The 26,033-nt window shown below is 31.0% G+C and overlaps 2 protein-coding genes across 14 annotated transcripts; both read left to right on the top strand.

The window, feature by feature from the left end:
* Window positions 1-1,128: 1,128 nt before the first annotated feature.
* On the top strand, window positions 1,129-8,863 carry LOC116336747 (DNA-binding protein D-ETS-4). 3 transcript variants are annotated; one of them, XM_031760858.1, is made up of 7 exons: window positions 4,701-4,808; window positions 6,282-6,381; window positions 6,478-6,822; window positions 6,883-7,002; window positions 7,139-7,299; window positions 7,360-7,501; window positions 7,576-8,863. In XM_031760858.1, the coding sequence occupies exons 1-7, from the start codon at window positions 4,794-4,796 to the stop codon at window positions 7,986-7,988; spliced, it is 1,296 nt and encodes a 431-aa protein (XP_031616718.1). In that variant the 5' UTR covers window positions 4,701-4,793; the 3' UTR covers window positions 7,989-8,863. The 3 variants fall into 3 exon arrangements, with proteins under 3 accessions (XP_031616716.1, XP_031616718.1, XP_031616715.1); XM_031760856.1 differs by lacking the exon at window positions 4,701-4,808 and adding an exon at window positions 1,129-1,340 and having other exon boundaries at window positions 6,478-7,002; window positions 7,576-8,862; XM_031760855.1 differs by having other exon boundaries at window positions 6,478-7,002.
* Window positions 8,864-10,183: 1,320 nt separating this feature from the next.
* Window positions 10,184-25,999, top strand: LOC116336738 (liprin-beta-1). 11 transcript variants are annotated; one of them, XM_031760830.1, is made up of 16 exons: window positions 11,953-12,056; window positions 13,939-14,144; window positions 14,397-14,711; window positions 17,084-17,386; window positions 17,607-18,037; window positions 18,713-18,883; window positions 18,941-19,147; window positions 19,207-19,525; window positions 20,961-21,201; window positions 21,327-21,606; window positions 23,396-23,538; window positions 24,197-24,469; window positions 24,581-24,722; window positions 24,807-24,903; window positions 25,345-25,376; window positions 25,544-25,999. In XM_031760830.1, the coding sequence occupies exons 2-16, from the start codon at window positions 13,967-13,969 to the stop codon at window positions 25,655-25,657; spliced, it is 3,246 nt and encodes a 1,081-aa protein (XP_031616690.1). In that variant the 5' UTR covers window positions 11,953-12,056; window positions 13,939-13,966; the 3' UTR covers window positions 25,658-25,999. The 11 variants fall into 11 exon arrangements, with proteins under 11 accessions (XP_031616697.1, XP_031616698.1, XP_031616696.1 ...); XM_031760833.1 differs by having other exon boundaries at window positions 14,373-14,711; window positions 19,207-19,369; XM_031760828.1 differs by having other exon boundaries at window positions 14,373-14,711; window positions 24,807-24,891.
* Window positions 26,000-26,033: the final 34 nt, after the last annotated feature.

The following is a 26,033-nucleotide window of genomic DNA, read 5'->3' as shown; positions in this document are numbered from 1 at the left end:
TACGCCGACACATTCAAATTATATGTTTTAGCACTTTAACAATCGAATGCATAGAAATTATGCAAGGAATGCAAATTCAAATAAAAAAAAACAATGATTCTTACAAGTTTCACCACGTTTAAAATGTGACAGATCATTCGAATAACACACAACTCACACTGCATTCCGATGTAAGAAATATTCCTATGCTGTAAAAACACAAATTTTTTGTTTATAAACCGTTTGAATAAGGAAATTGTATGTGCTGAACTAATGAACGGACTCACAGTTTGTGAATGTGTAAACACTAACAAGCAAACGAAACGGCATGATTATTAGCCTGTCGCCATGAATATACTCAAATCTGTATGGACTGCTGTGTGTTAATGTGTTGTATGGACGGCTTGTGTGTTAATGTTGATTCAAATCATATACAGACTTCACTGGCCAAAAATTGCTTACACAGAGTTGTGTTGTACGATTCTGAAAATGCGTTTAACATAAATACTTTCTTTTGTTTATTTATCGAATTCAAAGGAATCGCAACAATAAGTTATCAAAGCAATCGAATAGAGTCTATATATGTGCAAGCGACAAAGAAAAAAAACTTCAAACTTCATGCGTTTCATATTTCTTTTTGGCTTCGGGAAGTGCCATTGTCAATCGCTTTGTTATATGAATGCCATTAAATAATATAAAATTCTGTGTTCTTTGAATTCAAAAGTACCATTTTCTCATTTAGAGACATGGGAAACACCCTACTCTACACTCAACACCGTCGATTGGATTGTAAAAAATTGCTATTGGATCGTTGTAATGCGTGCTTAAATGTACCTATGTGTGAGTATGAAACACGTTTATCGTTGTTGATGTGATCGACGGAGTTGTTACTGCGCTTACTTTATTCATGAGTTGAAAGTGGTGTAGATCGGTTCATTTGCTATAGTATTGTAAATATATCTTTACAGTGCGAAAAAAAAAGTTTTGATTTTTGAATGTTAATTTGAACATTTAAAAAATGTATTTCTTTTCTAAGAAGTGAGTGAACGAAAAATAAAAAATCTAAGCCTTATGACCATTTATTTAAAATTTCATTTAAAATTGAATTAAAAAGAGTGTGACGTTGAAGTCATTTTATTTATTCTCAAATTGATTGTATGTGAAATTTTATTGTGAAAGACACAAAAGTGAATTCAAAGAAATAGAACCAAATTAAATTTCAATTGCAAAACTATCATTTTATCTTACAATTCTACAATCTACAACGTCAAAGGAACTTGACCAAAAGGAATACATTCATTCTGTTCGTTTGACTTCACTTCATTATATTTTTTCAATTTGGGCGCACATTAAACACAATCGTAAGTTATTCAACTTTCATTTAAAATTTACATCGAAAAAATTGTAATATTAAGCTATTCTTTCTGTAATAAAACCAAAACTAGTTATGTAAAATTCGTGAATTTTTAAATTATATTTTTTCCTTTTTATCTAAACTGACAAAAAATACCGTTTCGAATCAATAATGTAAACCCCGAATTGGAAAACAAGTATTGTAATCTCAATGGATGGGCTTGAAGTGTTATTTAAAAAAAAAAACGTGTAAAACAAAAATTTCCAGACAAGATTGCAAAAACTATACACAATTCGTTTTTGACTGAGATTCATAAAAAAAATCTTAACATATCCAGTAAGGTGATCAATTTGACGATATTTATCAAGCCAGTTAATGAATTCTGCCTCTCTTGTTTTGAAAAAACGAACAATCGCCAACAATATGTTGTGTTACTACACACGCAAAAAAGTTAATCTGCTACTCTTTTTTTTCTTTGTACGATAAATATATTACCAAAAAAATAACACAGACTAGAAACACAAATTCTGCAAATGGAAGTGGTCATTCCAGTGATTGAGAATAACACTTCAGGAGAATACTTGTATATATTGTAGCGAACTGATAGTGACCTGAAAAGCTTGAGGCTGGATTATTTTTTATTTCTATAAGAATGAAAAAAATTTCATATTTACAGAACTAGATAAGAGCAATATTTGATTTGTATAAAATCTCTCATTCACACTAAATTGAAATATTTTGGAAACTTTTTTTTGTATGGAATATTAACCATTCGGTTGATATAATTTGAAGAATTTACTGTCCAACGTTGAATCGATTCTCAATACATTCTTGTTACATCGTAATCTTCATTCAATATTTTTCTTTGTATGTACGATTATTAATCGCCGATTAGAACATGCATATATATATTGAAAAACAGCTCAAGGCAACAGGCGAGTTTTTAATGAATAAGCGTATACATGGGGCTAATGACAACATTTAAGACAGACATCGCAGAGTTCTAAGAAATTGTAATTAACAACACTGTATGCGATTGAATCATTCTTGTTTGTGCTAATATTGAACCAGTCACTCAAGTATATATACCATAATATATATACTTCCTCTCATTGAAGACAATGAAAAAAAAACTGAAATAACTACTGCCTATTTGAATGATTAAAGAACCACCGAAAGATGTTGTCCACATGTGTTAGTTTGAATTAATACAATAAATATGCTATTTGAACTTTAATAATAAAATCAAAATTAATGTTTAATGTTGATTTAAACCTTAAATAGTGTAAATAAAAGTTTTTCTTATGCAACAGTTTTTGCTATGTCTCTATTGCAATGATACATTGCACAAACGCAACTCCCAGTGACTTATGATAGGAACTAGCATTAATTTTTACAAAGAATCATTGAATTTGATTTTTTTTCTCAAGTGCTCTGAAAGAAATCCCCGTCACTAAATGTACTTGGCTTGTGCAAGCATTAGAATTTATAATATGCAAATTGAATTCTAAGTACAACACCACGAATACTGTGAGAATTCTATCGTCTTGTTTTTGCCGTAATTGGTGTAATTCATTGCGAATTCACATTATGCATTGTTATTGTACAGTAGAAACTATATGAACATTTATTCTCTCTCTAAGTCTCAACATGAATATTTTTTCATAGACAAAAGTGAAAGACACGTGTTTCATTGCATGAAATCAAAAGTAAATCATTTCAGTTCCAATCAATATACAATTATACATACATAGAACATCGAAGCAACCAATTCAAATTAAATACGTTTTTGTAGAAAATGTACATTTGAGTCTAAAGAAGTTCACAGACTTTTGATAATTTAGACCAAATTCAAAGCAACATTTTATGAAATCAATATTATACAGGCAAATGATATTATTTATTTCGGGTCATATTAATAAACAACCATTAATTATCATATGTTGTCTAACTATAATGACAACACGCATATTCTTTTCATTCTATGATCCTATAAAATTTACTGATCAAATTTCATTCAGAAATTAGGTCATACACTTTCTATAACTTTTAATATAAGATTATATTTCATTTAGCACTTTAGTATTCATCTGAATATTTATTTATTTGTAGATTCTTTCACATTAATATAATAGAATGTTTATTTTGTATTACATTTCATACATTTCTTATAATAAATATAATTTTGAAGTAAAAAGTGTAAAGAGATTTTGAAGGTCGATCTGCAATTTTTTTTCTTTAAAAAAAAAAAAAAAAAACTGAATTTAAACATATGAAATTCAGTTTTTGCTTTGAGTTCGTACAATTATTTAACATCCGAGTTTTAAATAGTTGGACTCAATTAGTTCACCGCACATACAATATCTGTGAAAAAATATAGCGACTGCAGTCAAAGAGTTTTGCTTTGTCTCCGGTTTTTAGTGTACAAGCGAATTCGTTCACACAACATAGTAGAAGAGACAGAGCGAAAAAAGCAAACAGAGACTTACATATCGCGGAGCAGCGAAACACAAGTATAAAAAAAAACAAAAATGCTGCAAAAGCAGGTAACTTTCTATTCGCCTCTGACGTCAATTCTCACCGTCTTCTTTCTTATTTACCACGCAGAAACATATATTAAAACCAGTCTCGACTCGTAACTGCAATGGAATTCCATGAAATTAACACAAAACACTCAACGGTTGGAAATATATGTATACTTATATATCGCAATAAACTAGTAATCGTTAAAAGGCCGATTCAAAGTCACCATTGAAAACGAAACGAAATACACGAAGAAATAGAATTGAAAGAAGAAGAAAAAAAGAGATGGATTTCATAAACAATAATATCATAATTGAATGTAAAAACAAAATTTTTATTTCTTCATGGCACAATTTATTCTGGTCTAGCAATTGAATTATCGAGAAATGCATCATTGTCGTCATCGTTCTTATTGTCCAATACGAAAAATTATTTACTGCTTTTATTATTGTTTTATTGGGAATTTTTGAGTCACCTCCACTATTTAGGTTGAAATGCGATTGAAGAAATCTAGTTTACACTTTTTAATCCATTAATTATTTATTATAGATTTAAATCCAAGTGCAAATATTATGATAGCACGGTATCAGTTTTTGTCTTAATCAAATCAATTTATGGTTGTGTTTTTGGTGTCAGTTTTTGCACTTCATAATATTTGCCCAACGTAAATGACTTCAATCAAATTGGATTAATCGAGATAAAAAGAGTGTTTATTCAAGCGTGTTTGTCGTTTAGCTCGTTATTCAAATCTTTTGTTGTCAGATTTCGTTTGATTCTTAGAAAAAATTGCGTCATGAGCTTATATAAAATACACGAATCGATAAGTAAGCCCATACAATTTCGTATCGTACTTAATTACTGTTTAGTCACGCAAATGAATCTAATTTGAATTCTACTACCCATTTGGTTAGATTTAATAAGTGATCGACTTGAAGATATGACGAAATTAACGGTAAATTGTAAATTAGTAGAAGTATTTAAAAGTAAAATTCAATTTTTATTTAATCAGTAATCAATTGGTAATTAAAAGAAAATATCAATATTTTAAACCTGTAACCGCGCGCTCCTTCACACTTTTATAATTTGATTTTCTATCAACCTCAAGCTTTTTTTGTGTTTGTGTTGGAGCCATTCGTTCAAAGATTACTTTCGTCAATTGAAAAAGAAGAAAATGGTTTTTTATACTTCAAAAATTATTAGTTCAAACAATTTCATTTAAAATTTACTTGAATTTTGAGGAACACCGGGGCAAAGTCAGTAGTGGGGGCGGCACATCTTCTTACATGATCATATATTTTTTCAATTAAACAATGAGTTGTTGTTGTAATCATTGTTCGAACTGATGACAACGTACCCTGCAAGCTGTAGATTCAGCGACAGGACTCCGAGTGTCTCACTCTGCCCCATTCTTCCCTACAGCTAAATTGTATATCTATATGTATTCAAACATTTAAATAAATCGAAATACTTTTTAATAAAATGTCTTTAAAAAAGAATACAAAGCAACAATTATACTTAAAGGTGTCCGAACACCGTAGTTATCCGGTTTTACGAGCTAATTCAAAAATAAGTTTGCCATTTCGATCTACACAATAATAATGACGCAATCAATTATAAAAATTCGACATTCTCCCCGCCACTTCTTATTTCACGACATTTGATGTGTGAATACTGATATAGAATCTGAAATGAATAGTTTGTTTTTTAATCAAGTTTTTGGCAATATGATTTTATAAAAATTACTTTTTACTTTTCACTATAAACTTAACATATTTGAATATTTCAAATATATGTTTTTCTTGCTCAGACCTAAAAATATGATTAAGTAAAAGTTTTAAAGTTTGAATTTCGCTCAAAAGTAAGTTTTGAATTTCGCTCAAAAGCGCTTTGAATGACGTATGACGTCGATGGATCCAATAATAAGTTCAGCTGCTTGTAATAAACCTAAGATGCTATATGTATACGCCAAGCTCTAACATGCATAAGTATTTACATGATTTCATCATTACAATTTGCATGTAATTCCACCTTTATTATCATATCGATACACCAAATAGGACTGTTAACATGTTAAAAAAATATGTAATTTGCATCTGGGAATTCCTACTACGGAAGCATGTTAAGTTGTGATCGTCATCGATCGCTATGACTAAGTCTATCGACGCAACTCATTTGCAAAAAAACGAATATTTCATAACGAGAAAAACCAAATAGCCCCCAATTTTTAATAAAACAATTAAAACACCGTAGAAAACCATCGTATGAGTAGTCATTTTAAAATTATTTATACATCAACTTTCATCTTATATGAATCGTAATACTGGTATTAACTTTCACAGAATTGTAAAAGATGTTTGAAACCATTTTCATTGAGTTTTGACAACAACAAACAAATATTAATTTTAAATAAACTTTGTATTTACAGATGACACTTGTTGCAACCGATTCATCGTATGAAGACTACGCCGATAATTTCGATTTGTCACTTTTGTCGATGGACAACGAATTCAATTCAATAATTGACTGTAAGTAAACATACTACTATTTTTTAGTTGAAAATACACAAAATATTTGTTACAAATATTCATTTCGAAAAAAAAAAAATGTCATATTCGATACAGCGAGTTCGCAATCTGAATACATCCCAACAACGGTATTTGAAAGGTGGAATATCAATCAACAAAGAGACATCACGAATTCTTTAACTTCATCAACACCACAAGAACACATATTGGTGTTTCCGCCATCACCGACACCATCCATTGAACTCTCTACATACAATTGCAACATCACAAAAACGGAAAAATCATCAGCCAATTATAATTTATATCCACCATCACCACCAGACTCAAACGGTGCACCATCCCCAATTAATTGTCAATATATGGATATTCAAATGTCTGATCCGACATTTTCCTCCCAAAGTGATCTATTCGATGGTCCAAAAAAGGATTATCAGTTGCTTCGTGAGCATCTACAAGATTTAAGCTTTCAGAAGAAACATAATCTAAAACCATTACCTTTAGAGTCATTGTTTGTCGACGACTGGGATGTTCAAGATGATATCGAACCAGTTATCTCGTTGGCCTTGGAACAAGCTCGGAAAGATGTTGAGCAAACATGTTTAACATTAAACATTTCATCAGGTAAAATGGCCAAATTCATTATTCATTTGAAACTAAAACTGTCTATTTTGAAAAAAAAAATTGACGGTAAATGTGGACGTCATATGCGTCAAAGCAATTTTCTTCACGGTTAAATATATTTTTTGTATAATTATAGATCCACAAGAATGGAACCGCGATCAAGTGCGCGCTTGGCTTCAATTCACCATGAAACAATTTGAAATATCATCAAACAAAGATATGAAAAATATTTTCGACGAGGATGGTAAAGAATTATCACGTTTGAATGAAATCGACTTTATAAGTCGTATACCACAGGTAGGTAAACGCTCAATCTTTTACATTGAGTCATAGGACTGATATGATTTTCATCTTCAGGCGGGTTCAACTTTGTTTGCACAATTGGAGATTTGGAAGGCTTCTGGATGCAATGTGTCCGAAACATCTCATCAAATGCAACCGGCATCAAATCAGTCAAGCTGCATGTCCCCTTGGAATGTCCTCGATTCGGCTGGAGCTAGTAAGTAAAATTAAACTTGAAACGAAGTGATTTATATTTTTCTACAATAGCTAAAAATAATGAATTGCCATCAGATACATCATTTGACTGGGTATCGTTGCCAATGGAAACAGTAGAAGCAGAATATGAACAAAAAACAATTTCCACTGAAGTACAAAAAAGCACAATACCTGAAACATCACCACCACAAAAAAGTGGCCGACAAGGAAGTGCTCATATTCATTTGTGGCAATTCTTAAAAGAATTACTTCAAACACCTCAAACTTATGGAAATGCAATTCGTTGGTTGGACCGAAGCCGTGGCGTCTTCAAAATCGAAGATTCGGTTCGTGTTGCCCGTCTTTGGGGCCGGCGCAAGAATCGGCCGGCAATGAATTATGATAAATTATCGCGTTCAATTCGACAATACTACAAAAAAGGTATTATGAAAAAAACAGAACGTTCACAGCGTTTGGTTTACCAATTCTGTGTTCCGTATAGTATGTAAACAGTCTAATAACGTTTACATTTTACATTTAAGTATACTAATTTAAATGTGGGTTTTGGTTTTTTTACAAATAAGTTTGTTACTATTTAAGTGCATGAATCAAATGTGTAATTTTTTTTTACAAAAGTGTCTTGTCTTTTTGTTTGTGCAAAGAAGGTAATTTCTTTGCTCAAAACATATAAAAACAAGGAGCAAAGGATTTCTTGCAAAAATTCTACAGATGTTTATGTCGAGTGGCTATGAGTGTCGACTACACTGTTTCTTTTTTTCCAAGCAATTACATCACATAATATTGATGAAAAAAATCTTATGATACAGATGCATAGGTCTTCATCCATTTTTGAACATAACAATTCAAGTGCAATACCCAAGTATAGTGATTGAGATTTGGAAAAGATGAAGCAGTACATTCCATCACATACCATTTGATGAATGTTTAGTTCTTTGAATTTCACATTTTATCTCATAAGCATTTCACAAGACATCAGAAGAGGTGTAAATGAATCCAAGTGCATAACCGAATCATACAAAAAAGGATAGGAATATTCATGAGAGGTATGTGCTTAAGAGATTCGCCTAACACCAAGTTGAAACTTCGTTATATTTGCCGATAGTAAATCGATCAACAATGGACCGCAAAAATAAATTGAAAAACAAATAAATATTGGCTAGTTCATGATTTATATGTATGATGCTTTTCCAATTATTTGTGTGAGGTTCAGCAGAGCTTGTAATCTTTTATTACATTCTGCATTCTTATCATCAATTAATTTTTCGATTTACTAGATTTCGGTGATTTTGGTCCCATATATCTATGATATATTGAGTACGTTCTGTGAACATTATTTAAATAATAAAATACCTTTATATAATTATTATTGTTGAAGAAAAGTTATTTATTCTGCATGCAATAATTCTTTAAATGCTGTGAACGCGCGCAATTTAATATATTTGCGCACATAAAATATGTCACAGTATTTCGGGATTTTTGTTTCTTTTTTTACATAGAATTTAAGTTTCTTCGAAATGGTTTTCGATATTTTGTAATTGAACATTAAAAATATTTCTTGCCAAAATTTATTAAAAATAAAGTTGTAAAAATTCAAATAAATCAATTAATTTTATCATCATTTTTGTTAAAATATATTTGTTTAAATTCCAAGTTGTTCAGTGTGAATGAGAATGATTATTATAACAAAAAAAATTATAATGTAAAACCATTCACTAATAATAGTAAAAAACATCGTTCTTGTAGTTTTAAGACGCTTTTATAGATTCTATTGTAAAACAGCTGAAACCAATTTTCTATATCATTTTTTTCGAAATGTTACATAAAAATCTGAATATATTTTGAAGTCAGTGTTAATTAGACTGCTTTTTTACCATTAACACAACATGTAATTTTGATCAGCTAGTTTTCAAAAAAAAAAAAAACAAAGTTCAAACATAGAAACAGTTGTAGAAATTAATTTGAATTCGTTCGCAGTTGTTTTACAGTAAAATCTAGAAATATTTCCGCTTGCTTTACTATATCTTTTTGTAGATCATTTATTATAAACTCAATAAATCATTATGTAATGTGGGTTGGGTGCTTTTTTTAATTGTATTATTTAATAATCGAAAGTGTATCAACTATACTTTTATCCCTTAATTCAAAACTTTAAGATATTTCCGCAACTTATTTGATATTCAATATAAAATATTCATTGACTTTCAAATTCAAAAAGAAAAGAAAATTTTTGAAAAACAAATTGAATTGTATTGAATTTGTATGTATCTTGTTGTAAGCTTTAAAATAAACGTTCATTTAGCAAACACACAATGGTTTAAATGGGTTTTTTTTATTGATAACAACAACAACAACAAAAGGCAACAGACATTTGCGTTCAGTGTTTTGTATTTTTTACAAAATGAAATGATTCAAATCCCACCAGCAATTTCTCTAACATTCAAAGGTATGTGATCTTCTAAATTATTATTTATTTTATGATTATGAGTAAGAATAGAAACAAACCAGTACTTTAAAAAGAAATAACATTTGCAAAAGATCAAATCTTATTAGAAACATTTCCAAATCAAACTTTCAGTGTGCTTTTCTCATCGAACTGGTTTAAAAAAAACAACAGATGGCGTCGTTGGTAAGAAGTGAATGTATCACTCTCACTGACATTTACATGGGTATGTCATGCCATTACTATAGCTATTGTCATAATCGTCAATTCTATTCTATATTTTTGGTGTATTTTATTTTGATTTCTGTGATAATTTCTGCATTCCATGATTGATACATAGTTATAGCTAAAAAAACGAGTGATTTTAATTAAAAACCGCATATTCAATTCGTGTTCAATCGATACCAATATGAAATGAGCATCGGTAAATCAACAGGTGACTATTTAATCTGTTTGATTTTGTTTTGAACGATGTAGCTCATAATGAGAACTATTTTCTAAGTAATAAATACTGTAAACTATTTACAGACATCAAATATTTTTAATGTTTCGATGAGGAAATTCGATGCAGTTATGGAATGCTGTTTTATATGTGTTATTTTTTAATCAAATTTCAATGAATGTGAAACAATGGTCCAATGATTGTTTTTGAATATTGTATTTTCGAAGTAACCTGTCAACTTACGAAAAATCTATAGCGTATCAATGATGCGCGTTTTTAATACCAGCAAGTGAATTATCAATAGATAAAAAAACATAACATTTTATTTTAAAAAAAATCTTTTTAAACCATAGTTGAAACGTCAGTACATTTTTTGTGCCACAAATTTAACGTATTTATTGATTTTGTGGAAAATATTTGTGTCGATTATTTGGTCACATACTTTAACATTTTATCCATGTGCGCTGTGCTGTACTATGTATTTGAATATATGTAGGGGTTGAGCATATTTTCCATGATAGGTAAAGCCTATTGTGATAGTTAAATACTTCACATTCTTTCTATACTGAGCATCTCAAAATAACGGCAGATATTCGATTTTCTGTATCAAATTTGCTTTCAATCACAAAACATCTAACGGATGGTGTTAATTGCAAAATTGGCAATATAAAATATATAATATATAAAATCTCTTTCAATTATTTATACCAAAAATTCTCGGCTGAAGTTATAAAATTCAAAATTTATAGTTGTTTCATTCATGCATTGTAATCGGTCGAAACTCAAATTGTTTTTATAATATTGAAAATAGAACAAACGAAAAGATAAAAAAATATGGTTCGGTGGTGGAGTTTTTACAGTTGTAATCGCCTCAACACACGAAAAAGTGATACAATTATTCCTTTTAACTTTAGTGTAAAACATGAATTTCCTTAGTTTGATGAATATAATTAAATCGATTTTAATACCAATTATAATTACAGAAACTGATGACCAAACGCCTACAAGAACAGCATCTTTGAATACAAAATTATCAGAGCATTCAAACTACCAAGCATCAAGCTCAAGAGAAGTAACCATATCACAGCCCACAAGGAAATCAATTGGTACGTCTTACGTGTTTATGCACCGCGTTTAAAATAGATAACATTATTTGAGTGAATATTTCTACCTCGATGAATTTCCCAAATGGGTGCATTATTGATTACACAAAAATCCAGTAGATAGTTAAATAAAAAATGTCAACCAATCATTTAACAAAAACAGAGTGTGTTTTGTGCACGTATTGAAGGTGAACGTTTTTTAAATCTTACCACACATGACCGTAGTTCATTTGTTGTTGTTTGTGTGTGCAATGTACACTGTACAGTGTACATTGTACACAACTCAGTCTTCCGTTGAATGCTTCATTTACTAATGAATATTAAAGCATCAGCATATAGCTGGCATCTACTCAAATACACATGCTGGTGATGCTGTTGTCACTAATTTATTGATTAATTTTGATTTTTTTTCTCATTTCACGCAATAGATCATACGAGTGTGATGTCGTCGGTATTAATTGCTGCAAAGAAGTTGTCAATACTGTTACAACAAAATGGAAACATGGCACATCAACCCGATGCTTTTACAGCCAACATACTAAGCACATGGCTGAAACAACATTCATTACCGGTATGTTCTATTTTTGTGCACACATAAAATGGTGCGATTCTCTATTAATTTTTTTACAGTAGAATGGAATGGTAGTGCCACAGAAATGCCTCTTATTAACAAGCATTTGATGTCATATTTGAACTTTAGGCAACTATTTGCACTAGATATATACACTCAGGGAATTATAGTCCAAATATCTCTAAATACTCAAGACTCACATAGACCTAGTAGTAAAATCCCTTTACTGCCAATATTATGTCAGTCGTCAAATAGAAAATTTTCATGCATTTTTGTTATTGCACTTGAAATCTAAGTTGGCTTATTTCATATGGAAAGTATTATTGATTATCACCATTTTTTCATGAGGGAAATACATCCTTTGTTAATTGTATGCAATCAGCTAACCAAGCACAAGCGAATGGTATAAGTCAATCTAATCTTAATTCTTACTTCTTTCTCTGTATTCGGAATCCAACAAGCACTGTTTCTATGTTGAACCTGGTATTACACTTTTGGTTTTATCAGAACACATTGTAATCATACATGTAATTGGCGAAAAACGACAACAACTAAGTGCACTTAATTCTTTGGCCACCTACTTTTCAATATTGTTTCTGAAAAAAAAATTGCATCGAATATTTGATTAGCGTTAAGTTTGAGTTATATGTTAAAACTTTGAAAGTTCACAAAATTTCGTTTTGTTTTGTTAAAACCAAAATAAGAGCTCGGATTTGGTAACATATCAACGGAAATGGATGTGTTTTTCATGGTGAAAATTGCCAGCATATATATATATACATGTTATGTTGTGTTTGCAGGCAATACTTTGTGTTTTTTTCGAATGTTTTGCGTAGTTCGAAAAACCAAAGCAAATCACTACATCGATATTTTCAACAAAATGATCACATAACACATGTGTTTTAAATATAGAATACGCTTGAAATTGATGTGTTTCATGGATAAGCCTGTTTTTACTGTTTACATCGAATTGGATCGGAAGTTAGTTTTGAAGTTAGACATTTACATATACACATTTACATACAAAAAAACAGTTTATTTTACATACGATTTGATTTTCATTGTTGATTTTAAAACCAAAGAAAAGCCGAAATAGTTCACAATTATTTTTATGAATTTTTTTTAAGATTTCTTTTATAGAGACAAGATTTTTATATGTATAACGTTCAAAGAACGTTAGTTACCGCATCTAAAAATAATTCTTTATTCGGGTACTGCACGCACTAAATGAATCTTCATTCAAAACAGATGAATGTATAAAGAGAGCTATAGATATGTTTGTGTGTCTCAGACAGAAATTGGAGACGTAGCAAAGAAGGAAAGAACACCACTATACACTATAGACAGACTGAAAAATAGTCTTATTTAAAGAACAACTGCAAGCGTTTACTAACGCATATCAATGTTTTTCTGTTTTAATACGAAAAGAAAATACATTGAAAATATTGTGCCATTTTTCAAACATTTTAAAATCAGTGAGATCTTGTAAGTGGATAAACGTTACACTTCCTTCGAAAAATAAATTATAACTAACAGTTTTATTAAATGAAAATTTTCAGTTGTTGTATTCATTGAATTGCCGAAAAATTGCTAAATAGAGGCAGTTGCATAGTAAAAAATTATTCAACAAATCGTATTGATTCACACTCTATATTGTGTACCGTTTTTTTTTCATAGCTCAATGATACACTATAAATAGCATATATATGCGATATGTATTATTTAAATTCCATAACTTTGAATAAAGTACATTGAATAATTGTGAATTGTGCTATGCAAACGGTGAAATAAAATTAAAGCACACACACACACATTGAAAAGAAAAACATAGAATCCAATAAAAGCACACATAAGAATATAGTTTTTCTGGTGTTCTATCAAGAATTGTTTGGTAGGAATAAAGCAGTAATATGAAACCGCCACAAAATGAGCTCGTTGCGGATGGAAATAGACAGAAGCCACCACGAGCAAAATCAGTACCAAGTACCACATCATCCGATGCCTTAACATTTATGGGTGATATTGACAATGATATTTCAACATCAGCTAGTGAATCGTATCCACAAGAAGAGTCGAGCTCAAATGAAGGTAACTCTTGCTGTTACAATACTTTAAAGAACCTTCATATGTCATAGGCTATGACTCATAGCCATTGCAACAACTATATTCAAGGTGTATATTATTTATTAAAATTCAAAACTTGATCGAAATCGTTCGTTACTCTGAATTACAAATTTATTCGCACCGAATTCATCATATATGTTTTAAGTGTTTTTAATGGAATTGGGGTGCAACAACACCATTTTTAATTTCTAGATTCCATTCTTTACATTGATCAAGATGGTGATGAGGTAGATTGTATCGAAAAAGAGAACGAAAATGAATCGCTACCCACGTCAGTATCGGACAATACATTTTATGATATTAACGGAGTTGGAAATTTCCAGAGTAATCGACTCTCATGTTCAAGCCCTTATTCAAATTTATCTCGAACAATTGTTCGTAATTATGACGAACAAGATGCATACAACTTCATCTCAGATTGGGCATCCACTGCGGAAGATACATCATCATTTTATGATGATCAAAGTTATATGCGTAAATCAATTTATGATCCTGAATTTCAATCAATCACCTCTAAACAATCAAGTTGTGGTGCGTACCTTTTAAACCCAAAATGATCCATTTTGCAACAAACAAAAAACAAACCATCATACATATACTTTCAATTCATTGAACAAATTTTTGGAATACGTACATTTAACTAAAGTCCGTGCTGAATATGAACATTTTCACACAGCTGCATAAACAAACGCTTCAATTTCACCTGTTGAATTTAGAAAACTAATTTTTCATTTGTTGAAAGAGACACAAATCCGGACGTAGAATATATATATTAGGGTGCATCGATTTTTTATTTCTGAAAATGCAAAAAACCCTTAGTGCGTCTTTTGTAGACCTGGTCGAGAGTAACATTTTTTGTTCTGGCACTTTGGCCTACACCACCCTCATTTTCACCCCGCTCGATTTAAAGTTCGTAATTTTTCAAATGAATTTTTTTCAATAAATTTGTATGAAAGTGAATTGGTTTTAGTATTGTTGTAGATAGTATTAGAGGAGCTCTATAAGATAGGCCCATCACAAAAATGCACTTTTCATTTTTTAGGAAAAAAAGTTGCAACGAATTTTTTTTTCGCCCATCGATTTTCAAAAAAGTAATCTAAAACATATGCTTCCGTCAATATTTTTGCTCAAAATTCATGTATTTTTGAATTCCGCATGCCCAATTTACTAAAGTACCATGAATCGCCACAAAACTTTTTCCTGCAAACTTTTTTTCAGAACTCATTCGTCAATCAGAGCATTGGGTTTCATACAAAATCTAAAAAATTTCGCTTAAATGTTCACACATCGACTTGAAATTTTACACGGAGCTGGGATTTGATGAAAAATGACTAAAGCCAAAAAATAATTTCATTCTGTTGTTGTCTTGTTGACTAGAATTATGTCTAGTATATGTCAACAAAATGAATTTTTGTTTTTTCTTTCGGAACCATTACACTAAACATATCCTGTTTATATTCTGGTATTAACTAGTAATTATGATGTACTCTATGCCACGTATTCATAATTTTCATTTTTGTCACTTTTTGCACTTTGCTGCACCTTCAAAATGTAATCCTAGCAAAATGGCACCCTGGAAATTATATTTTTGTCAAATTTTCTAATTTTTTTGTGTATTTTGCAATTAATTTGTTTTAAAATACAATATAATATGCTTCTTTTTTATTTTCTGGTCGAAAAGGTGTTGTTAAATTTGAAAATTTAGTTGAAATTATTTAATTTGGCGAAAATGACCAAATTTTTAGCCAAATTTTTATTTTTTATCAGTTTGAGGTGAAAAATGTCCATGATTTTGACTAAATAATTTAACAATTGAAATCTTTTTTATCATGTAAATCTTGAGGATTTATATTGATTTTGGGTCAAAGTATTCTCAAACTACCCAAAATTACTAAATTTTTACCAAATTTCTTTTTTTGGAAGGATTATAATCTCAGCGGAAACACGACCAAAAATATCTGTATAAAATCCATCGTGGAGACGTTATATTGTATTTTAAAACAAATTAATAGCAAAATACACAAAAAAATTAGAAAATTTGACAAAATTATAATTTCCAGGGCGCTATTTTGCTAGGATTACATTTTGAAGATGCAGCAAAGTGCAAAAAGTGACAAAAATGAAAATTATGAATACGTGGCATAGAGTACATCATAGTTACTAGTTAATACCAGAATATAAACAGGATATGTTTAGTGTAATGGTTCCGAATGAAAAAACAAAAATTCATTTTGTTGACATATACTAGACATAATTCTAGTCAACAAGACAACAACAGAATGAAATTATTTTTTGGCTTTAGTCATTTTTCATCAAATCCCAGCTCCGTGTAAAATTTCAAGTCGATGTGTGAACATTTAAGCGAAATTTTTTAGATTTTGTATGAAACCCAATGCTCTGATTGACGAATGAGTTCTGAAAAAAAGTTTGCAGGAAAAAGTTTTGTGGCGATTCATGGTACTTTAGTAAATTGGGCATGCGGAATTCAAAAATACATGAATTTTGAGCAAAAATATTGACGGAAGCATATGTTTTAGATTACTTTTTTGAAAATCGATGGGCGAAAAAAAAATTCGTTGCAACTTTTTTTCTTAAAAAATGAAAAGTGCATTTTTGTGATGGGCCTATCTTATAGAGCTCCTCTAATACTATCTACAACAATACTAAAACCAATTCACTTTCATACAAATTTATTGAAAAAAATTCATTTGAAAAATTACGAACTTTAAATCGAGCGGGGTGAAAATGAGGGTGGTGTAGGCCAAAGTGCCAGAACAAAAAATGTTACTCTCGACCAGGTCTACAAAAGACGCACTAAGGGTTTTTTGCATTTTCAGAAATAAAAAATCGATGCACCCTAATATATGTATATATAATTCAATTGAATTATTTGGGTTCCATAGATAATTCTACATGTTGTGATGAGGACTTTACGTGGGTCTGTAATCAAAAAGAGAAAGCTGTTGCATACTCACTAAAAGGAGCTTTAAAACATTCTCAAGGTGATGTTGATGATGCCGTTATTAAAGATATAAACACCACCACAAAACGTGAGAAGATTGTAAGACCTTCGGTTAATATTGAACAGCGTCGTATTCATAGCCGAAGTCGAAAAGAACGAGATAATAAAAGTTGTAGTGCACATTCGCTACAAGAATCTTCGGCAACATCTACAACCGATTATGCATCGCCTCAACAGATTTCCGGTACTTTTTTCTTAACACGAATAGTTTTAGACATTTTCCTTACGTTACATAAATCAATTTGAAGCAATGACCAGATTCCAATTGGAATTTCAAGTTTTTCTATTAATTAAAATAAACTTCATTTTGAAGTAAATAACGTTTAAAACTCAAATTGTAGCTAAACAATCCGAGTTCGAACAGATATTTGATTCATTACAAAATGTTTTTTATTTAAAAAAAGGTGTCCATCGCCCAAAACGAATGGCAAACAGTGAATCTATTCCAAAACATCATAGCAAACATCATGTTCACTCTCATTATACGGCACATCGTCCAAAAATGCCACCTCCAATATTTTGGGAACGACCATACTTTCCCAGCTGGGATCCAAACGTACATTATATAAACTATCATAGTCAAGATGACAATTATTTTAATGAGTTCTACAATCATCGGACATCACACAATGACTGTTGTCGATATGATAGCGATAGCAATATAAATGTCAATCAGCCGAAGTTATTGTTACCGCCATCTGCATCGCCATCAAATTATGGTACCTATTGTTCAAACCGTTTTTATACAAAACCACCACCAATACAACATCAGTGCTACCCATGTAATCGCTCTACGTCGTCAATTGCTTTGCCAAACGCTTCGAAATTCGATAAGGTGCAATAAACTGAAACATTTTTTTTTGTCGGAATGTGTTTGATTTTTGATATGTAACATAATAAATTTTTCGAAAAACAACAATATCAAATGGAATTTACCATTTGATAATGTTTTTTTTTTGTTTTTGGTTACAAATCAGCACTGTCATGTGAAATGCATGTTGCTGAGATTATCAACAGCCACGGCAACAAGATATCAGACTAACACATATGCTTGAAAATGCGTTAAGGTTAGCCGAATTGCATGACCGAATTCTTTGTAAAGTGCTCTTTGTTAACATTGATAAATGGTTTTCAATTATTTTTTTCCTAAAAAGCCATGGTGTTCTGACTTCGTAATATACACATTTTTTCAAATACATTAACTATTGCTGGTAGTATCGCAACTGTGAGTCCCTGTAGTATTAACTTAAAACCTATTTTATATTCGAATAACTAATGTGTCTTAAATACAAAAGAAAAGACTTCATCGAGAGATAATGTTTAGTTTTCTTAAACTGACTGAATAATATTTTTTTGGTTTGAGGAAGTAAGAAGTCGTCCAACTCAGAATTATCTAAAAACTAAACCATATTTAACTGTTTTCGTGTGTGCTTGTTTTTAATCGTTTTGTTTTGTTTTTCTCTAAATAAATTTAAAATGAAATTTTTATCTGTGCTTCTATCCAATTTAGGCCGAAATTTCGGATGAAAGATCACACCTTAGCGATAAGGAGTTACTAGCACATCAAGTACATATACTTACCAAACAGGTTTCGGCTCAAAATGAAAAAATCAACGATTTGGAGCGACTGATATCTGACAAAGCGCAACATGTTTCGAATACCGAAGAGCTTCTTCAAAGGGTAAAAATTGAAATTGGTGAAATTGAATTGAAATTGAACATGGTACATCTCCCTTAGGAAAGATTGTCACGTTCATCATTGGAAACACAAAAATTGGAATTGATGTCGGCAATGAGTGAACTTAAGCTACAACAAGCAGTACTCGAGAGAGAAAATTTGGAGCTACGAGCATCACATTTCAACAATAACACAATCGCAACGGATCGAAAACTGCCGCCCGTGCCAAATGCACGAATACGCACAAATTCCACATCCGGATCAATGGTAAATAGTAACACATATTGAAAATTAAATGTATAACATTAATTTCGTTTTTATTATAGACGCCACCATCTTCATATCGTCGTCAAGTTGATATTCACTACAACAGCCTTCCACGAGCATCATTACCAACGACATCCACACCCATCCAATCCGGATGCAATTCAGCCAACAGTTCAATCATTGATTCAAATGCAAATCCAAAACGAAATGCCGTTGCATTCGGTAAACAACTTACAAATCAATACATCCCACACTCAGCTACAAAATCTGCTTCGAATATATGTCATCAACAAATGGTTCTTTATCAACAACCCAAACCGACATCATCATTATGTCACGGTTTTCAAAAACAAAAAGGAGTTTCAGTTCCGAATTTAGGTTTACCAATTATCTTCACTCTTTTATAACATGCTTGATTATGATTACGTGTTTTTCACTAAGCATGCTCAATTTCCTAATTTTTTTTTTCTCGCTCATTTCGTTTTTCCCCCCGAAACTTTTTAAATTTAATATGCATGCATGAACAAACCATTTGATCAAAATGCTGAACATAAATTCGCCGTTTTTATGCATACAACTGTGTTGGCACGAAAGCCCAACGTTTAAATGTTAGAAGTGTAAATTTACGTGCAACCAATTTTGATTTTTGGCCAATATTAGGTTTTTATGATCGAAAATATTTCGGTTCTTCATCTTTAAATAGCAATATAAAAATACATCATTTAATAACAATAACTCAAAAGTGCAATCGCATTCACTAATTCATAATTCACATTTTACTATTATACAAAGCACCAAAAATACTAATTTGTTTTTACAATACCAATTCTGAAACACGCTTTATCTCAATTAAAAATTATTTCCTGCTTTGTTCGAAATTTATATCTATATTCTTGTGATAATCCAATCTTACTTCTGTATATGACACTCCTATAACCTAATGCAACTCATCCTATCAATAAAATATCGGTTGAATGTTGGATTTCAAGCAACCTTTTTTCCATTTTAATAGTTTTGTAGTGGAAAAGAAGTTTTTCAAAAACATTTTGTGCTCAAGTTGCGTACTTTGTACGCATCCCAGCACCATAATCTATTTTTGGATCATCCATCCCCAATTCATTATGCCAAACATTCAGTGATAAAAAATTTGTAGATAATTTTTATCTTTTACACCGAAGGCAGTCTCATGCCTTCTCCAAGCATCAGAAGCTCATGTTCGCTGCGCATCTTCACAATAATTGGTGAAAATCCTGTGATCGGTTATAGTTTAGAATTTTGAAACACTTTAAATCAATATGACCATGTGTATCTTGAAAAACGTTGCTGTTTTCGAATCTCACATTTGAATGGCCAGGTTTGTTGATGCATGTAATGAATTTTCACACTCCCAGGCCGACCCTTTCTTGATTTCTATTGGCCGAATTAGTTTGAGCTCCGTTGGTACCGTTAATGGCTTATTCTTTGTGAATGGTTTCGCATTCTTTAATCGATTTGAATGGTCCAAATGGAGACGTGCATACTCAGGTGTAACATATACATCCATTTCTTTTCGAAGCATTACAATGCGAAGCTAGCAAAATGATAGCTAAATTTTTATTGTAAACTGTGCATATATTCCATTCATTTTGCACGAGCTCCAAAATAGATACCTAAGCATTCCATCTTTCAATTTTAACATATATTTAAAAAACGTTATATTTTTGTTTGTTTTGTCCTGTTTTATTTTTATTCATAACAAAATATTATAACAAATGCAATAACATCAAACAATGATCATATTTGCTAAACCATTTTTTTTTGCTTTGAATATTAGCTCAAACGGAGAAAATTATTGATGATACTGATTTGCGTCAGCAATCCTCACCATCGCCTTCAATCAGCAGCAAAAGCAAGAGTTTGGGTGGTTTACGAAGTATTTTTGGTAAATTGAGGAGGAGCAACAGTGGAAATCTGGAAGAATTGCCTTTAGATGGAAGTGAATTCCGTCGAGGCGGTATTCGAGCAACAGCAGGACCAAGATTAGGATGGAACAATGCACCAACTACAGATGTTCGGTAAGGGAATATTACATTATTAATGAAACCAATTAGAAAAGAGTCATTGGTCTCATATACTTGCTCCTGGTGAATTTTTCGGGGATCTCATCATTTAATACATTTTTTGTTGTTTATTTTTTAAGGTTAATAAATGAAAGAACGAATCCATTCACAGAATGGAGTGTAGATGCTGTATGTGCCTGGTTTGAAGAAATGGGACTCGGAATCTATGACGAAGATTTAAGAAAATGGTTGAAAAATGGTGGTGCCGATCTTGTAAATGTGTCATCATTTGACATAGAAAAAGAAATCAATTTAAAGTCATCGTTGCATAGCAAAAAGATTGTGTTAGCATTATCAGAAGTCACTGGCAAAGATACGGATGAATTATTTATCAATTCGGGGAAACTGGACACGGTTTGGGTAAGTTTTGCCAAAAAATATTATATATAAGCGTCTAAAATTTACTCGTGACATGGAAAATACAGGGGAGCGACGTGAAACGTACGATTAAGAACTTGACATCAGAGCCAGTCCCTAATAACTAAAAATGGTACAAATTCGCAATAGATGGCGCTTATAAATCGACAAACACGATTACATTTTATCAGAAGAAAAATGAAAAATATTGAAATATTTTCAAAATATTTATTTTAAAGCACTAAATTTATCTTATTATATATGATATTTCAGTGTGCCATACTGACTGTCGACAAGATACACACGCAATGGTGTTGACTATAGTGCACATCATGTATATCGTATAGTGTACACTACACTCGACACTGTTGTGTATCATGCGCAGTATAGCTTGACATACAACTTAAGAAATGTGCACAAAGGCACACTGAGATATCATATATGATAAAATAAATTAAGTGCATAAAATATTTTATGAAATTATAATTCTAAACAAATTTCTTCCCAAAAAATTCTGTGCATTTTGACAATCAACCAATACACCCTCCAATCCAAAAGTAACCGAATTTTTAAAAAATAATAGATACCAGTGGCGCCACCTACTGGATATTATATGCGTTAGAAAGGTACTTGCCCCACTGACATTATGTCCAAGTTCCATGAGGATCGGATGTAAACATGTCAAGATATTGCGTCTTATTTTTTAGTATCTTTTGTTCTCGGTGACAAAATGAATTTCAAACAAAAAATAATCAACTTTTGTGATAAATTTTGAAAGGTTTAACGAATTAGATATTTCAAAAACCATTTTATTATGATTGCTCATGCTGTCTATAAGCTACAAAAACCAAAACACGGGATCCTATATCGGTACATGCTTCGCATATCGACATCTTTGGAAAAAGTCAAATTTTCAGGATATTCTCATTTCGTGGACCAATTTTCTGTGAATTTCGTGAAACCGATCATCGAATATTTTGCTCTGATGAGCCTAATATTAACTGAGGACCTATATATTGAATAATCCATAACGATTATTGCAGATAGTCAGATGTATATAGTCTCTAGAACATGAAATAGACAGTAAGTCACTTTTTCACGATATTGCTCTTGCTCATTTTTCAGTCATTTGTCAACAAAAAAACTATAATGTACATTGCACAATTCTCCATTTTCGCTTGAGATATCTCGTATGGCTATCCTCTTTCCAACGAGTGCATTTGCCGATGAGAACGAGACGATATAACTATTCTGTGTTCAATTTTCGGCCTTGAACCGAGCCTTAAATATACTAAAATATCTGACGCAATAACTTGGACATGATGTCAATGGGAACTCCCCCTTCCTAACACATACTAAATCCAATAGACGACGCAATTAATAATATTTATTTTTTAAAAAATTCGGTTACTTTTGGATTGGAGGGTGTACAAAATTTTCGACATATCAAAACAACAAATATCACATTTGATATTTTCTATAATTCATTAAAAACCATTGAAATCAAAAGAAGCACTAAAATCACATCTTCTAACTTGAATTAAATTGAAATCCTTAAACTTTAACTACTTTAAAAATATTTCAATATTTTTCATTTTTCTTCTAATAAAATGTAAGCGTGTTTGTCGATTTATAAGCGCCATCTATTGCGAATTTGTACCATTTTTAGTTATGAGGGACTGGCGCTGATGTCAAGTTTTTTCACGTCGCCCCCATGGGAAAATATTTCATTCCAAAAACATATATTGTCGGAACATGTAATGGAATTTATATGTTTTAAATTTTTATTTAGGTTATGCGTTGGTTAGATGATATTGGCTTACCGCAACATAAAGATAATTTTTCGAATGCTCGTATTGATGGACGTATGCTACATAGATTAACACTAGAAGATTTGGCAACACTTCACGTTACATCATCATTGCATGCAGCTAGGTACATTCTATTTAACCCGGGCAGGTCAAAATCCTAACGTTATCGGGCAAGTGGCGCCTCTGAGGCCCGACGTACATTTTCCATGCAAATTCAATGAAAAAAATTTTTTTATCTTTTTTCAAATTTCATTGAATTTATACGACAAAATTATTGTTTTAACATAAAAGATATTGAATTAAATATGTTTTTTTATAAAATATAACTGAAAAAATGAAGAAATAATCAATATTTATTCCGAATCGGATGAATTTAAGTTTCAGTTCAGTAGTTGTTAAGTACAAATTTTGCACTTCATTTTAATAAATTTTATGACATTTTGTATGGAAAATGTACGTCCGGTAGTTGTTCAAACCTCAATACAGCGCTACTTGGGGAACCAAATTCAAAACAACTTTTATCAACGATTAGTAGAAGGAAGAAAGAATATATTACAAAACAATTTATTTGATTAAAATAATATTTTATGCGGATTTATGTATCTTTTTTTTTTTTTTTTTAATGCGCTATCGGGCCTCTGAGACCCGACCTGCCCGGTTAAGGGTTAAATATATTTGTTCTGAAATTGAGTTTTTCGATTTACTTTCTTGGCATGAATTAGATCGATTTAGATGGGTCTCTTAAAAAATACTTTTTAATGATCTTTATTGTTTCGATTCAGTCTTCGTCGTGCAATACAGGTTATGCGAGAAAATAAATGGAATCCAGACTGTTTAGTTCGGCGATCGTACAATCATCAGATCGAAGACGAAAAGTATTCCGATTGTAATTTATTAAAGGATTTGCATTTATGGACTGCACATCGAGTTATGGAATGGTTGCGTGTTGTTAATTTGGCCGAATATGCGCCAAATTTGCGCGGCGCTGGAGTACACGGAGCACTAATGGTATATGAAGATCGTTTCACCGACGAAATACTTGCCGATTTGTTAAGGTATTATTTTGTTAGCTAAAATTCCAATACAAGAAACTCATTTAACTCTTTTGTAACTCATCTTATATTTTTTATTTATTTAATTTGTTTTTTCCATCAATTTTTTTTTAGCATTCCATCAACGAAATCGTTAATTCGACGACATTTGTGCACCCACTTCAAAGATTTACTCGGTCGTGAAATCATTCAGAACAAACGAAAAGCCGAGACAACATTGGGCTACCAACCACTCACACTCACTTCCAAAATAAAGGTAACATTAACTTAACAAAAAAAAATATTCTGCAATCAGCAATACCAAAAATGAATGATTTGTTTAAACTTTAAATTTAAATAGACACCGAAAAAATCACAATTTACATTAAAGCGGAAGAAAAACCAAAAACCTATTGATGAATGGGGTGACTTACTATGCCCATTAGGTAAGACATCAGGTGAGTACCTTCAAAGAAAAATTTATTCAAAGAAAATGTATGAGAGTTTGATTAAAAAAACTCGAGTACAGACCCAAAATATCTACCCACATTCGGGATTTTGTTTCTTCTTAAAAGTATTGTAAGATTCCTTTCTTATCTTAAAGCCATAATTTTTTGATATAATTTTTTCTCAACTGCCTATGCTTTATGTTACTTACAAATACTCGTATTACTCGTGCATAGATTTTTTTTGTAAATTATGAAATTACTTACATTTCTAATTATATTTTCTGACTCAAATCTTTGCATTTGTATGAAAATGCAATATTGAGAACGGTTAATAAATTTCTAATTTACTAATAAATTCTGATTTACTAATACTAATGCATTGTGTATGCGTATGCATCTTTTGATTTCCTTAAATATAAGTTATGTAACTAAACAAATAATCTATTTCAGGTGACCAACAGACTACTACTAATAACACTAATGTAAGTTTAGCTATTCTACCTAATCAATTAATTCATCGAAGAATAAGAATCAATTCTTTTGGACACTCTATTCTTTGTTAAAAACGTCCAAATCAAAAATCTTTTTATCCAGTCCTTACGATCCTTATTAAGTATTTTTCTTTCTAATTTGGTTATTTATTTTGCAGATGACGAGTCAAATACCAATAGCCGGCGTCGAGGCTGTTTCTCTGGAGAATAGTTCAATCCAGCATAACAACCATAGCTATCAACCAGATGCGCGACTGTACCGAGATTTATAGCATTTAAGATGAGGTTTTTTGACGAATACGAACATAATTCTTTAGTTTCTTAAATTTATTGAAAAACCAATTTGAAAAAGTATTCATTTTTGTAGAAATATGTACAAAGAGAATGGCTTCTTTTGATGAATTTTCCAATAAATTGTGAAGCTAAAAAAAATCCGAAAAAAAATATTGGCTATTGATAGTTATATGTTACTAACAAATCAATAGCTCAATTTGCCAGAATTCTGTTCGGAATCATTTAAAATTAGTTGAGAAAAGCACAAGTAACATCCTACACATATGCACTGGCTTATAAAAACAACAACAATAAAGTTTATTACATTTACTGACATTAAATACAATTTTGTTATGAGTGTGTGGAATTTCAGAA

This window comes from Contarinia nasturtii, unplaced genomic scaffold (assembly GCF_009176525.2).
Source record: "Contarinia nasturtii isolate CC-2019 unplaced genomic scaffold, AAFC_CNas_1.1 Cnas_scaffold_187, whole genome shotgun sequence".
Classification (NCBI taxonomy): Eukaryota; Metazoa; Arthropoda; class Insecta; order Diptera; family Cecidomyiidae; genus Contarinia; species Contarinia nasturtii.
The sequence above is the reverse complement of the archived record's forward strand: the minus strand, read 5'-3'. Positions and strand labels throughout refer to the sequence as shown.